Source organism: Lepus europaeus, chromosome 21 (genome assembly GCF_033115175.1).
Source record: "Lepus europaeus isolate LE1 chromosome 21, mLepTim1.pri, whole genome shotgun sequence".
Lineage (NCBI taxonomy): Eukaryota > Metazoa > Chordata > Mammalia > Lagomorpha > Leporidae > Lepus > Lepus europaeus.
In genome coordinates, this window is record NC_084847.1 from 1,638,677 (window position 1) to 1,652,846 (window position 14,170).

The 14,170-nt window shown below is 51.2% G+C and overlaps 2 protein-coding genes across 2 annotated transcripts in view; one reads left to right on the top strand and one right to left on the bottom strand.

Moving 5' to 3' along the window:
* Positions 1-14,170, bottom strand: part of RNPS1 (RNA binding protein with serine rich domain 1) — a 426,882-nt gene that overhangs the window by 115,855 nt on the left and 296,857 nt on the right. The window lies entirely within an intron of this gene.
* The window catches only part of LOC133751046 (ATP-binding cassette sub-family A member 17-like), an 86,632-nt gene that overhangs the window by 48,695 nt on the left and 23,767 nt on the right, over positions 1-14,170 (top strand). The window contains exons 16-17 of the mRNA XM_062180923.1: positions 3,258-3,408; positions 8,125-8,223. Coding sequence (XP_062036907.1) covers positions 3,258-3,408; positions 8,125-8,223 — 250 coding nt within the window. The remainder of the gene's footprint in view (positions 1-3,257; positions 3,409-8,124; positions 8,224-14,170) is intronic.

Genomic DNA, 14,170 nt, shown 5'->3' on the forward strand with positions numbered 1-14,170 from the left:
ACCCCGAGCGGAACTAGAACCTGGGGTGCCGGTGCCGCAGGCGGAGGATTAGCCTAGTGAGCCACAGCGCCGGCCTTGCCTTTGCTTTCTAATCAGTGCATCAGAGATGGAGCTGTTGTGTTCCTTCGGGAGGGATTGTGGGTGTAAAGGCGCTGCACAAGTGACGTTTCTCTGCTGTTGCCATCCTTGTCCCCTGCAGGCATCCCCCACTGTCCCCCTGCTCATGCAGGCCAGGCTCCCTCCCTCTCTATACCTGCCCCTTTGCATCATGCCTGCTCTCTCCAACTTCTCTGCTTTCTGTGCTGGCTGACCTAGTGATTTCTAATCCCTTCTCTGTGTGAAACATTCATGTGTATCCCCTGGCCTGAGCCCTGTGTCTGCAGCTCAGACTGCCTGTCCCACACTCTACTCAGGAGTTGACTCACTCCACTTCCTGTTGCTGTACCAACACCTGGGACTGACTTAGGAGACAAGGTTTGTTCTGGCTCATGGTCTGGAGGCTGGGCAGTCCCATGTCGTGGCCTCATTTGTGAGGGCCTTGGGCTGCTTCAGCTGCTGGCAGAAAGCAGGACGGCGCGTAGCTGTGTCCATTAAGAGAAGGGAGAGAGAGCGGAAGAACCTGAACTTGCTTTGTAACAACTTGCTCTTCCAGTGGGTAATGCAGATGCCTGAGAGCAAGAGCTCACTCACTCCAGAAAGGCATTAATGAAGTCGTGAGGGCTGTGCCCCACCGAGTGCACCACTCAGACTCCCGAAAAGCCTGTGCAGAGCTGAGCTCTGCTCTCTCCTACCCCACATGCTCTGCTACAGGCTTTGTCATCTTCGGAAAAGCAGCTCCATCTTCCTAGGTGCTTGGCTAAAACCCTGGAGGCTCCCTGCCCCTGTCTTTCTCATTCCACCTGCAGACCTCACAGGTCCTACCTTCAGAGTACGTCCAAGCTCTCTCCTGCCTCTCTACCTCTAACAGAGTGCTGGCGCCTGGGCGCAGGCCCCTGTCTTCTCCCACAGGGGTCACTGTAGATGCCTCTGCTCTTGCCCCGCCTCCCTCTATTCCCAGCCCACCATGGGCATGTGACAGTGCGTGCCACCTGCTGTTGCTGCCCAGTACCTCTAGGGACTTTGCCTCCCACTCAGAGTGAAAGCTGGAGTTGGGAGTGGCCAGTAGAACCTCACTGGCCTGGCCCTGCTACCCTGACCTCATTCCTGATCCTCCGTGTCTCCTGGCTGTGCTCCTCCCCTGAGGCCCCTGCTGACCAAGCCTCCGAGACTACCCACGGCTGTGCCCTCTGGTCCCTTCCACAGCTGTCACTCTTGGCGAGCTGCCTCCATCAGTTTAAAGTCACACCCCCCAGCTGTGCCCTCCTCTGTTTCTTTCTCTAATGCTCTATAAATTGTACCTATGTATCTTGTTTTTTGTCTGCCTCTCGTTCCTTAAATGAAAGTAGAGGTTCTTAAAAAAATTATTTATTTGTTTGTACTTATTTCAAAGGCAGAGAGGCAGAGACAGACAGGGATCATCCATCCGCGGACTTATTCCCCAAATGCCTGCAAACAGGGCTGGGCCAGGCCAAAGCCAAGGTTCTGGAACTCAGTCTGTGTCTCTCACATGGGTGGCAGGGACCCAGGTGTTCGATCTGTCACCTACTGCCTCCCTGGCTGTGCCTTGGCAGGAAGCTGGACTGAAAACACTCGGACAGGCGCTCTGTATGGGCATCCTGAGCAGCAGCTCAGCCTGCTGTGCCACAGTGCCGGCTCCCCGTTCCCAGAATGGGAGTGTTTGGTTCAGCGCTATACCCTCAGCAGTGCCTTCCGTCCTGGGCCTCAGGAGATGTTTATGGAGTGAAACATGTCCAGCACAACGGTGACAAGTGCTACTGACTGCTGACGCAGCGCTTGTAGTACCGTGAGGCATGCGTCCCCCGGAACATGAAGTGATTCCACACAGGCTTCTTTGTACTTTGCCTCAGCTTTCAAGGCCTCCGCCTCCTCACTTTGCACTTCCCCTGGTTACACGTGAAGGACATGTTGTCCTTGATGTAGCCCCCCTCGCTTTTAGGAGGCTTTGCTGCTTCACCACTGCCACCTCCGTGTCCTGGAGCAGAAAGGGAAGACTCACAGGAGCGCTGCTGGGGCAGGCTGCGGCACAGCAGTTAAGAGGCACTTAGGGGCCGGTGCCGTGGCTGCCTCGGTTAATCCTCCGCCTGTGGTGCCGGCATCCATATGGGCTCTGGGTTCTAGTCCCGGTTGCCCCTTTTCCAGTCCAGCTCTCTGCTGTGGCCTGGGAAGGCAGTGGAGGATGGCCCAGGTCCTTGGCCCCTGCACCTGCATGGGAGACCAGGAGGAAGCAAATGGCTCCTGGCTTTGGATTGGCATAGCTCCAGCCGTAGCGGCCACTTAGGGGGGTGAACCAATGGAAGGAAGACCTTTCTCTCTCACTGTCTAACTCTATCTGTCAAAAAAAAAAAAAAAAAAAAAAAAAAAAAAAAAGAAGGAGGTCCTTAGAATGCCTGCATCCCGTGTTGCAGTGCCTGGGCTCAAGTCCTTGCTCCACTTTGATTCTAGCATCCTGCTAATACTCAGAGGCAGGAGGTAGTAGATCAAATACTTCAGTCCCTGCTGCCCTCCTGGTTTAGCCTGTCTACGCCCCAGATGTTGCAGGCATTTGGAGAGAGAACCAGGGGCGTGGTGCTGTGGCACAGCAGGTATTAAAGCCCCAGCCTGCAGCGCCACCATTCGATACGTGCACTGTTTCAAGTCCCGGCTGCTCCTCTTCCAATCCTATCTCTACTATGGCCTGGGAAAGCAGTAGAAGATGGCCCAAGTCCCTGGGCCTCTGTACCCATGTGGGTCACCCAGAAGAAGCTCCTGGCTCCTGGCTTCAGATCAGCTCAGCTCTGACTGTTGCAGTCTTTTGGGGAGTGAAGCAACGGATGGAAGGCCTCTCTCACTCTCTGGCTTTACCTCTCTCTGTAATTCTGTCTTTCAAATAAATAAAATAAATGCTTAAAAGAGAGAGAGAGAGAGAACCAATAGCTAGAAGCTCATGCTCTCTCTGTCTCTCTTTCTTTCTTTCTTTCTTTGTCTTTAAAATAAATAAAATAAAGCAAAAAAAAATTTTTTATACAAGACTAGCACTATAAAACTTCCCAGGTGAGTTCCATGTGGTTTCAGTTTGACCGCGTGGTTCTCTCCGTGTGGTCTGAGATGAGAAGTGTGAAGAGTGGTGTTGCTTCATGGTCTTTCCAATGGTGTTTCAGGTGCAGGATATTATATTACTTTACTGAAAAAACCTCACTGTAACACAGAGACACTTTCTCACCTGATTTATCATCACATACCAAATGCTGTTTTGGAGTCCAGCGCTGGAGAAGAAGTAATATTCATACTTCCTAAAGAGAGTGTGCATAGGTATGTGCTCAGTGTCGCCTCCCCCGAATGTGCTCTGCCTGAGCTCTCAACACCTGAGGGGCCTGGACCCTAGGCCCTGGGATTTCCTGGGGAGGTAGCACCCCACAGCCCGAGTGCACATTGGATACAGGGTTGTGTTGTGTCAGCTCCCTCCTTTAACCCTCACGGGCTCCCAATTGCCTTTAGTTTAAATTCTGTCATATGGCAGACTTCCTTGATTGTGTGAATTAAAATTCCTTGTGTCCACATTACTATGTTCAGGTGAAGAACTTACTTGATTTTCCTTTTGATTAATTATTTCAGACCTCAAACAGATTCCTAACACTAGCCCCTCTCCTCTTCAGTCCTCTCTGTTACTTTCTGGTCTGAATATTACCTTAGGGGCTGGCGTTGTGGCAGAGCAGGTTGGGCCTCTGCCAACAATGCTGCCAACATCCCATGTGAGTGCCAGTTCGGGTCCCGGCTGCTCCACTTCTGATCCGACTCCCTGCTATGCTGGCCTGGGCAGGGCAGTGGAGGATGGACCAGATGCTTGGGCCCTTGCCACTCACGTGGGAGACCCAGATGAAACTCCTAGCTACTGGCTTCAGGCTGGCCAGCCCTGGCCATTTCGGTCATCTCTGGAGTGAACTAGCGGCTGGAGGATTTCTCTCTCACTGTCTGTCCGTTCCTTTCTCTCTCTCTTTTTCCCCTTTCCTTGTGACATTTTTTTTTCTTTTCTTCCAAGATTTTTTTTTTTTTATTTGAAAGGCAGAGTTATAGAGAGAGAGGGAGAGACAGAGAGAGAAAGACCTTCCATCTTCTAGTTTACTCCCCAAATGGCCATGACTGCTGGGGCTGGGGCGAGGCTGAAGCCAAGAGCCTGGAACTTCATCTGGGTCTCCCACATGGGTTGCAGGGGCCTAGGAATCTGGGCCGTCCTCTGCCCTCCTAGGCACATTATCAGGGAGCTGGATTAGAAGTGGAGTGGCTAGGACTCACAATGACACCTATGTAGGATGCCAGCCTCAGGTGGCAGCACCCAAGCACCAGTTCTTGACGTGACAATGGCACGTACAAGAACAGGAACTGTGAGGCCATCTTTGTAGACTGGCAGTGTTCCAGGGTAGAGACAGTGCACCATGGAGTCATCACAGTCCTGTGCGTGTGCACGTCACAACGGAGCTTCACAATCATGTGGACATGAAACCGAAAACCCCGAAACCCTGCTGGAGATCACAGCACTCTCCCCTCGGTCACTGACGGAACAAGGGGACCAAAAATTCACTGGGACATAACCTAGCCTTGCTGTCAGTGTGCAGGGCTCACCACAGCTGCAGGGCCCCATCCTCTCCAGGTGCCTAGGTGTGAAAACTCCAATAAACTCCAGATAAACTCCAAAAATTTGAAATGTGGATTATGATCTCTGACTAAAGAAATAAATTATGATCTCTAACAATGGAATTAAGTTAGAAATTATTACAGTAAGTTCTCTAGAAAATCTACAAATATTTGGAAGCTAAAAAAAATACTTCTTGAATAACTCACAAAGTGGAAAATATTTTTAACTGAATTATGATGAAAACAACATCAGAAATATTGAGGAGGGGCCGGCGCTGTGGCACAGAAGGTTAATACCCTGGCCTGAAGTGCCGGCATCCCATATGGGTGCTGGTTCGAGACCTGGCTGCTCCACTTCCAATCCAGCTCTCTACTATGGCCTGGGAAAACAATAGAAGATGGCTCAAGTCCTTGGGCCCCTGCACCCGCGTGAGAGACCAGAAGACGCTCCTGGCTCCTGGCTTCACAGCTCCAGCCATTGAAGCCAACTGGGGAGTGAACCAGCAGATGGAAGGACCCCCCCACACACACACCTCTCCTCTCTCTGTGTAACTCTGACTTTCAAATATAAATAAATAAATCTTTAAAAAATGTTAAGGAGCAGGCATTTGATGTAGGGGTTCGGTTGCCACTTGGTGCAGCTCAAGCAGTTGAGCCCCTGCCAGCCATGGGGGGACCTGCATTGAGTCCCCAACTCCCAGCTTCAGCCTGACCCAGCCCTGTTTGCTGTGGTCATATGGGGAGTGAACCGGTGGATGGGAGACTCATTCTCTCTCTCTGTTTCTCTCTCTCCCTCCCTTCCTCCTTCCCTCCCCCCTTCCCTTCCCCCGCTCTTTCCCTTCTTCCCTCTCAAATAAAATGAATTAATTTGAAAATTTTTCAGATGCTGAAGAAATGCTTTAAAATGTACTTTTTAAAGCTTACATTAGAAAAAAAAGAAAGGCTTATCATCACTTGACCCAGGGTGTGTAGAAGGGAAGAAATTGTAAATATAAGGAAAGAAAACAATGAAATGGGAAACAAACGAATGGAGAAAACTTTAAAAACTCAAAGTTATTTGTTTTAAAAGATTAATGAACTCTTAACAAGACCATTAAAGAGAAAAATATTAACCAACATCAAGAATGAAAGAACTGCTGTAATTGTAGAGAGCCTGGAGTCAAAAAGGGGAATAAAATATCACAGTTAAATAACTTGGATAATTTAGGAAAAGATGAGCTGATTCCTTAAAAAAAAACCACTTACAAAAACTGACACAAATGGCACAGAAAAATATTAATAATAGTATGTCTAGTTATGAAAATGAATTTTCTTTTTGACAGGCAGAGTTAGACAATGAGAGAGAGACAGAGAGAAAGGTCTTCCTTCCGTTGGTTCACTCCCCAAATGGCCGCTATGGCCGGCGCGCTGCGCCAATCCGAAGCCAGGAGCCAGGTGCTTCCTCCTGGTCTCCCATGCAGGTGCAGGGCCCAAGCACGTGGGCCATCCTCCACTGCCTTCCCAGGCCACAGCAGAGAGTTGGACTGGAAGAGGAGCAACCAGGACAGAACTGGTGCCCCAACAGGGACTAGAACCCGGAGTGCCGGTGCCGCAGGCAGAGGATTAGCCAAGTGAGCCACAGCGCTGGCCAAAATTGAATTTTCAATAAAAGTATTCCCAGAAAAGAAACCTCTGGATGACCAGCATTGCAGTATAATGGGTTAAGCTGACACCTACAATGCCGGCATCCAATGTGGGTGCTGGATGGAGTACTGGCTGCTCCACTTCAATCCAGTTCCCTGCTAATACGCCTCAGAAAGCAACAGAAGATGGCCCAAATGCTTGGGCCCCTGCACCCATGTGGGAGACCCAGAAGAAGCTCCTGGCTCCCGGCATCTGCCTGGCCCAGCCCTGGCCATTGTGGCCATTTGAGGAGTAAAGCAGCAGATGGAAGGTACGTCTCTCTCTGTCTCTGCCTCTCTCTCTGTCTCTCTAATTCTGCCTTTCAAATAAATGAAATAAATCTTTTTGGAAAAAAGAAAACAAACCTTTGGATCCTGTCAAACATCAATGAAAGAAATAGTCCCATGCTTTAAGAAAACAGAGAAAGGAGCACTTCTCAACTCATTTTAAGGATAGCATAACCCAGGCCGGCGCCGCGGCTCCCTTGGCTAATCCTCCGCCTTGCGGCACCGGCACACCAGGTTCTAGTCCCGGTCAGGGCACCGGATTCTGTCCCGGTTGCCACCCTTCCAGTCCAGTCCTCTGCTGTGGCCCGGGAGTGCAGTGGAGGATGGCCCAAGTGCTTGGGCCCTGCACCCCATGGGAGACCAGGAAAAGCACCTGGCTCCTGGCTTCAGATCAGCGTGGTGTGCCAGCTGCAGCGACCATTGGAGGGTGAACCAACAGTAAGGGAAGACCTTTCTCTCTGTCTCTCTCTCTTACTGTCCACTCTGCCTGTCAAAAATAAAAATAAATTAATTAATTAATTAAAAAAAAAAAAAAAGGATAGCATAACCCAGATACCAAAACCTGGAAAAACTGAGAGCAGAAAACCAAAGACTGATATTCCTCAGGAACACGGACACAAGGGTCTCTCACGGAATGTGAGCAGGGAATGGAGTCATCTGGAAGGTGCAAGATAGCCTCATTCATATGTCTGTGCCTTGCAGGGATGTCTGGAAGGGTAGGGCCAGCTGGCACCGTTGTCAAGGACATCTCCAGCATGGGGGACGCATGGTAGTGCGACCATATGGGGAGTGAACCAGTGGATGGAAGAACTCCCCTCCCCTCTCCTCTCTCTGCTTCTCTCTTGCTCTGCCTTACAAATAAATAAATCTTTAAAAATAATTACCTTGCATCTGTCACGTGCTGATGGAGCCGTCCTGAAGCAGATGCTGTTGCCTCACTGCTCGTGTTCACGTCCTGCAGGGGTGAAGCTAGGGTGACAAAGGTGGGATTGAGCTCCTCACACAAAGCTCATGCTTTTTCTGTAGAGAGCTAAGCAGAGTGCTGAGGGATCCACCTTCCATCTTTCAGAAATAAAACTGGCCGGCGCCGTGCCTTAACAGGCTAATCCTCCGCCTTGCGGCACCGGCACACCAGGTTCTAGTCCCGGTTGGGGCACTGGATTCTATCCCAGTTGCCCCTCTTCCAGGCCAGCTCTCTGCTATGGCCCGGGAGGGCAGTGGAGAATGGCCCAAGTGCTTGAGCCCTGCCACCCCATGGGAGACCAGGAGAAGCACCTGGCTCCTGGCTTTGGATCAGCACGATGTGCTGGCCGCAGCGGCCATTGGAGGGTGAACCAACAGCAAAAAGGAAGACCTTTCTCTCTGTCTCTCTCTCATTGTCTAACTCTGCCTGTCAAAATAAATAAATAAATAAATAAATAAATAAATAAATCTGCTTTCCTTCCAGGTTCGAATCTCTGTTTAATGACTTGGAACTACAGCAGGCAGAGCTGGGCATCGCCAGCTTCGGGGCCTCTGTCACCACCATGGAGGATGTGTTCATTCGGTAAGTGGGGAGGAAGTGCTGGCTCCGGAAACCTCAGGCTGCAAAGAAAGGCTTGCGGTGCCGGCACACCGGGTTCTAGTCCCGGTCGGGGCACCGATTCTGTCCCGGTTGCCCCTCTTCCAGGCCAGCTCTCTGCTGTGGCCAGGGAGTGCAGTGGAGGATGGCCCAAGTACTTGGGCCCTGCACCCCATGGGAGACCAGGAGAAGCACCTGGCGCCTGCCTTCGGTTCAGCGCGGTGCACCGGCAGCAGCGCGTCTACCGCGGCGGCCATTGGAGGGTGAACCAACGGCAAAAAGGAAGACCTTTCTCTCTGTCTCTCTCTCACTGTCCACTCTGCCTGTCAAAAAAAAAAAAAAAGGCTTTCGAGGACCATCTGTCTAAGCAGTGCCCATGTGGTGATGGCTCAGTCCCGGGGCCTCCAGCCCAGACTAGTACTCCAACACGGGGGACGTTGGATAGTGGAGGTGATGCTAAATGTAATTTTCAACAGTTTTAACAGAAATTTCTAGAAATGAAAAAGCATTGTGTTGTATTAGTTGAAATATTTTTGCCTACCTGTAACAGATAACACCAGCTCAGCTGGTATAAACAATGAGTATTTATTACTTCATTTAAAAAGAATTCCTTGGGACCGGCACCGTGGCTCACTAGGTTAATCCTCCGCCTGCGGTGCTGGCATCCCATATGGGCACTGAGCTCTAGTCCCGGTTGCTCCTCTTCCAGTCCAGCTCTCTGCTGTGACCGGGGGAGGATGGCCCAAGTGCTTGGGCCCTGCACCCGCATGGGAGACCAGGAAGAAGCACCTGGCTCCTGGCTTCAGATCGGCGCAGTGCTGGCCATAGCGGCAATTTGGGGAGTGAACCAAAGGTAGGAAGACCTTTCTCTCTCTCTCACTGTCTATAACTCTACCTGTCAAATAAGTTTTTTTAAAAAATCTTTACAAAAAGAGAATTCCTGTGGCTGTGCATGTGGCACAGCAGTGTAAGCCAATGCCTAGGAGGCCAGCATCCAGCATGGAGTGATGGTTCAGTGCCAGCTGCTCTGCTTCAGGTCCCGCTCTCGGCTGGTGGTTCTGGGAAACACCTGGGCCCTGCCATCCATGTGGGAGATCTGGCTGGAGCTCCTGGCTCTTGACTTCAGCCTGGCCCATACCTGACTGTTCATTTGACGAGTGAACCAGCAGATAAAAGATTCTCTCTCTCTCTCTCTCTCTCTCTCTCTCTCTCTCTCTCTCTCTCTCATACCTTTCAAATAAATTTTTTAAAAAACCTGCTGGAATACTACTTCATCAATTATAGCAAAAGTAGCACTCAAATACAAGACAACTAACGAAAGGGGAACAGAGTGGGGGGGTGGGGAGTGAGAAACTTCCTACTTTCTGCTCTTGAAAGTGAATCTTCCAGCCCCAGTCAGGTCTTTCTGTGACCACAGCCCTGGCCAATAGCTTGAGACAATCACTTAGCTAAGCCACTCCCAAACTCCTGATCCACAGAAACTGTGAGAATTTAAAAGTTTAGGTTATCTTGTGCTGCTAACTTTTGGAATGATCTGCGTCACAGCAACACATTCTTTGTGGACCGCGCTGAGCAACACATCCCTTATGGACCGCGCTGAGCAGCACATCCCTTATGGACCACACTGAGCAGCACATCCCTTATGGACCACGCTGAGCAGCACATCCCTTATGGACCACACTGAGCAGCACATCCCTTATGGACCGCGCTGAGCAGCACATCCCTTATGGACCGCGCTGAGCAACACATCCCTTATGGACCGCGCTGAGCAACACATCCCTTATGGACCACACTGAGCAGCACATCCCTTATGGACCGCGCTGAGCAGCACATCCCTTATGGACTGCGCTGAGCAACACATCCCTTATGGACCGCGCTGAGCAACATCCCTTATGGACCACACTGAGCAACACATCCCTTATGGACCACACTGAGCAGCACATCCCTTATGGACCACACTGAGCAACATCCCTTATGGACCACACTGAGCAACATCCCTTATGGACTGCGCTGAGCAACACATCCCTTATGGACCATACTGAGCAGCACATCCCTTATGGACCACACTGAGCAACACATCCCTTATGGACCATACTGAGCAACACATCCCTTATGGAACACGCTGAGCAGCACATCCCTTATGGACCGCGCTGAGCAGCACATCCCTTATGGACCACGATGAGCAACATCCCTTATGGACCGCGCTGAGCAGCACATCCCTTATGGACCACGCTGAGCAACACATCCCTTATGGACCGCGCTGAGCAGCACATCCCTTATGGACCACGCTGAGCAGCACATCCCTTATGGACCGCGCTGAGCAGCACATCCCTTATGGACCACGCTGAGCAGCACATCCCTTATGGACCGCGCTGAGCAGCACATCCCTTATGGACCGCGCTGAGCAACACATCCCTTATGGACCGCGCTGAGCAACACATCCCTTATGGACCACACTGAGCAGCACATCCCTTATGGACCGCGCTGAGTAGCACATCCCTTATGGACTGCGCTGAGCAACACATCCCTTATGGACCGCGCTGAGCAACATCCCTTATGGACCACACTGAGCAACACATCCCTTATGGACCACACTGAGCAGCACATCCCTTATGGACCACACTGAGCAACATCCCTTATGGACCACACTGAGCAACATCCCTTATGGACTGCGCTGAGCAACACATCCCTTATGGACCATACTGAGCAGCACATCCCTTATGGACCACACTGAGCAACACATCCCTTATGGACCACACTGAGCAGCACATCCCTTATGGACCACACTGAGCAACACATCCCTTATGGACCACACTGAGCAGCACATCCCTTATGGACCGCGCTGAGCAGCACATCCCTTATGGACCGCGCTGAGCAACATCCCTTATGGACCGCACTGAGCAACACATCCTTTATGGACCACACTGAACAACACATCCCTTATGGACCGCGCTGAGCAACACATCCCTTATGGACCATACTGAGCAACATCCCTTATGGACCACGCTGAGCAACACATCCCTTATGGACCACACTGAGCAACACATCCCTTATGGACCACGCTGAGCAACACATCCCTTATGGACCGCGCTGAGCAGCACATCCCTTATGGACCGCGCTGAGCAACACATCCCTTATGGACCACGCTGAGCAGCACATCCCTTATGGACCACGCTGAGCAGCACATCCCTTATGGACCACGATGAGCAACATCCCTTATGGACCGCGCTGAGCAGCACATCCCTTATGGACCACGCTGAGCAACACATCCCTTATGGACCGCGCTGAGCAGCACATCCCTTATGGACCACGCTGAGCAGCACATCCCTTATGGACCACGATGAGCAACATCCCTTATGGACCGCGCTGAGCAACATCCCTTATGGACCACACTGAGCAACACATCCCTTATGGACCACACTGAGCAACACATCCCTTATTGACCACACTGAGCAACACATCCCTTATGGACCACACTGAGCAACATCCCTTATGGACCATACTGAGCAACATCCCTTATGGACCACACTGAGCAACACATCCCTTATGGACCACACTGAGCAACACATCCCTTATGGACCACACTGAGCAGCACATCCCTTATGGACCACACTGAGCAACACATCCCTTATGGACCACACTGAGCAGCACATCCCTTATGGACCACACTGAGCAACATCCCTTATGGACCACACTGAGCAACACATCCCTTATGGACCGCGCTGAGCAACACATCCCTTATGGACCACACTGAGCAGCACATCCCTTATGGACCACGCTGAGCAACACATCCCTTATGGACCGCACTGAGCAACACATCCCTTATGGACCGCGCTGAGCAACACATCCCTTATGGACCACGCTGAGCAGCACATCCCTTATGGACCACGCTGAGCAGCACATCCCTTATGGACCACGCTGAGTAACACATCCCTTATGGACCACACTGAGCAGCACATCCCTTATGGACCACGCTGAGCAGCACATCCCTTATGGACCACGATGAGCAACATCCCTTATGGACCGCGCTGAGCAACACATCCCTTATGGACCGCGCTGAGCAACACATCCCTTATGGACCACACTGAGCAACACATCCCTTATGGACCGCACTGAGCAACACATCCCTTATGGACCGCGCTGAGCAACATCCCTTATGGACCACACTGAGCAATACATCCCTTATGGACCGCGCTGAGCAGCACATCCCTTATGGACCATACTGAGCAACACATCCCTTATGGACCGCGCTGAGCAGCACATCCCTTATGGACCACACTGAGTAACACATCCCTTATGGACCACACTGAGCAACATCCCTTATGGACCACACTGAGCAACACATCCCTTATGGACCACACTGAGCAGCACATCCCTTATGGACCGCGCTGAGCAACATCCCTTATGGACCACACTGAGCAACACATCCCTTATGGACCACACTGAGCAGCACATCCCTTATGGACCGCGCTGAGCAGCACATCCCTTATGGACCGCGCTGAGCAACATCCCTTATGGACCGCGCTGAGCAACACATCCCTTATGGACCGCACTGAGCAGCACATCCCTTATGGACCACGCTGAGCAGCACATCCCTTATGGACCGCGCTGAGCAGCACATCCCTTATGGACTGCGCTGAGCAACACATCCCTTATGGACCGCACTGAGCAACACATCCCTTATGGACCACACTGAGCAACACATCCCTTATGGACCACACTGAGCAACATCCCTTATGGACCACACTGAGCAACACATCCCTTATGGACCACACTGAGCAACACATCCCTTATGGACCGCGCTGAGTAACATCCCTTATGGACCGCACTGAGCAACACATCCCTTATGGACCGCGCTGAGCAACACATCCCTTATGGACCGCACTGAGCAACACATCCCTTATGGACCACACTGAGCAACACATCCCTTATGGACCACACTGAGCAACATCCCTTATGGACCGCACTGAGCAACACATCCCTTATGGACCGCGCTGAGTAACATCCCTTATGGACCGCGCTGAGCAACACATCCCTTATGGACCGCACTGAGCAGCACATCCCTTATGGACCACACTGAGCAACACATCCCTTATGGACCACGCTGAGCAACACATCCCTTATGGACCACGCTGAGCAGCACATCCCTTATGGACCACACTGAGCAACATCCCTTATGGACCACACTGAGCAACACATCCCTTATGGACCGCGCTGAGCAACACATCCCTTATGGACCGCACTGAGCAACACATCCCTTATGGACCACACTGAGCAGCACATCCCTTATGGACCACACTGAGCAACATCCCTTATGGACCGCACTGAGCAACACATCCCTTATGGACCGCGCTGAGTAACATCCCTTATGGACCGCGCTGAGCAACACATCCCTTATGGACCGCACTGAGCAGCACATCCCTTATGGACCGCGCTGAGCAACACATCCCTTATGGACCACGCTGAGCAGCACATCCCTTATGGACCACACTGAGCAACACATCCCTTATGGACCACACTGAGCAACACATCCCTTATGGACCATATTGAGCAACACATCCCTTATGGACCACGCTGAGCAGCACATCCCTTATGGACCACGCTGAGCAAAAGATGAGCCACGATGTGCTGGGTTCCTTCGCTGTGACAAACTGAGTAGTGGAATAACGGCCCAGAGACTTGGACAGGAACGTGTTTCCTGACCACTACTACCCTTTACTGCCAACCACGAAGCATCTTTTTGCCTAGAACAAGATATTAGCAACTTTTTTAAAAGGATCAGATAATATTTTATGTTATATAGGCTTAATGCATAATATATGATATTGAGTAGATTAAATAACCAAGTAGCATGTTATTATGTACTTTTTTAAAGATTTTATTTGAAAGAGTTATAGAGAGAGGGAGAGATAGGGAGATCTTCCATAAGCTG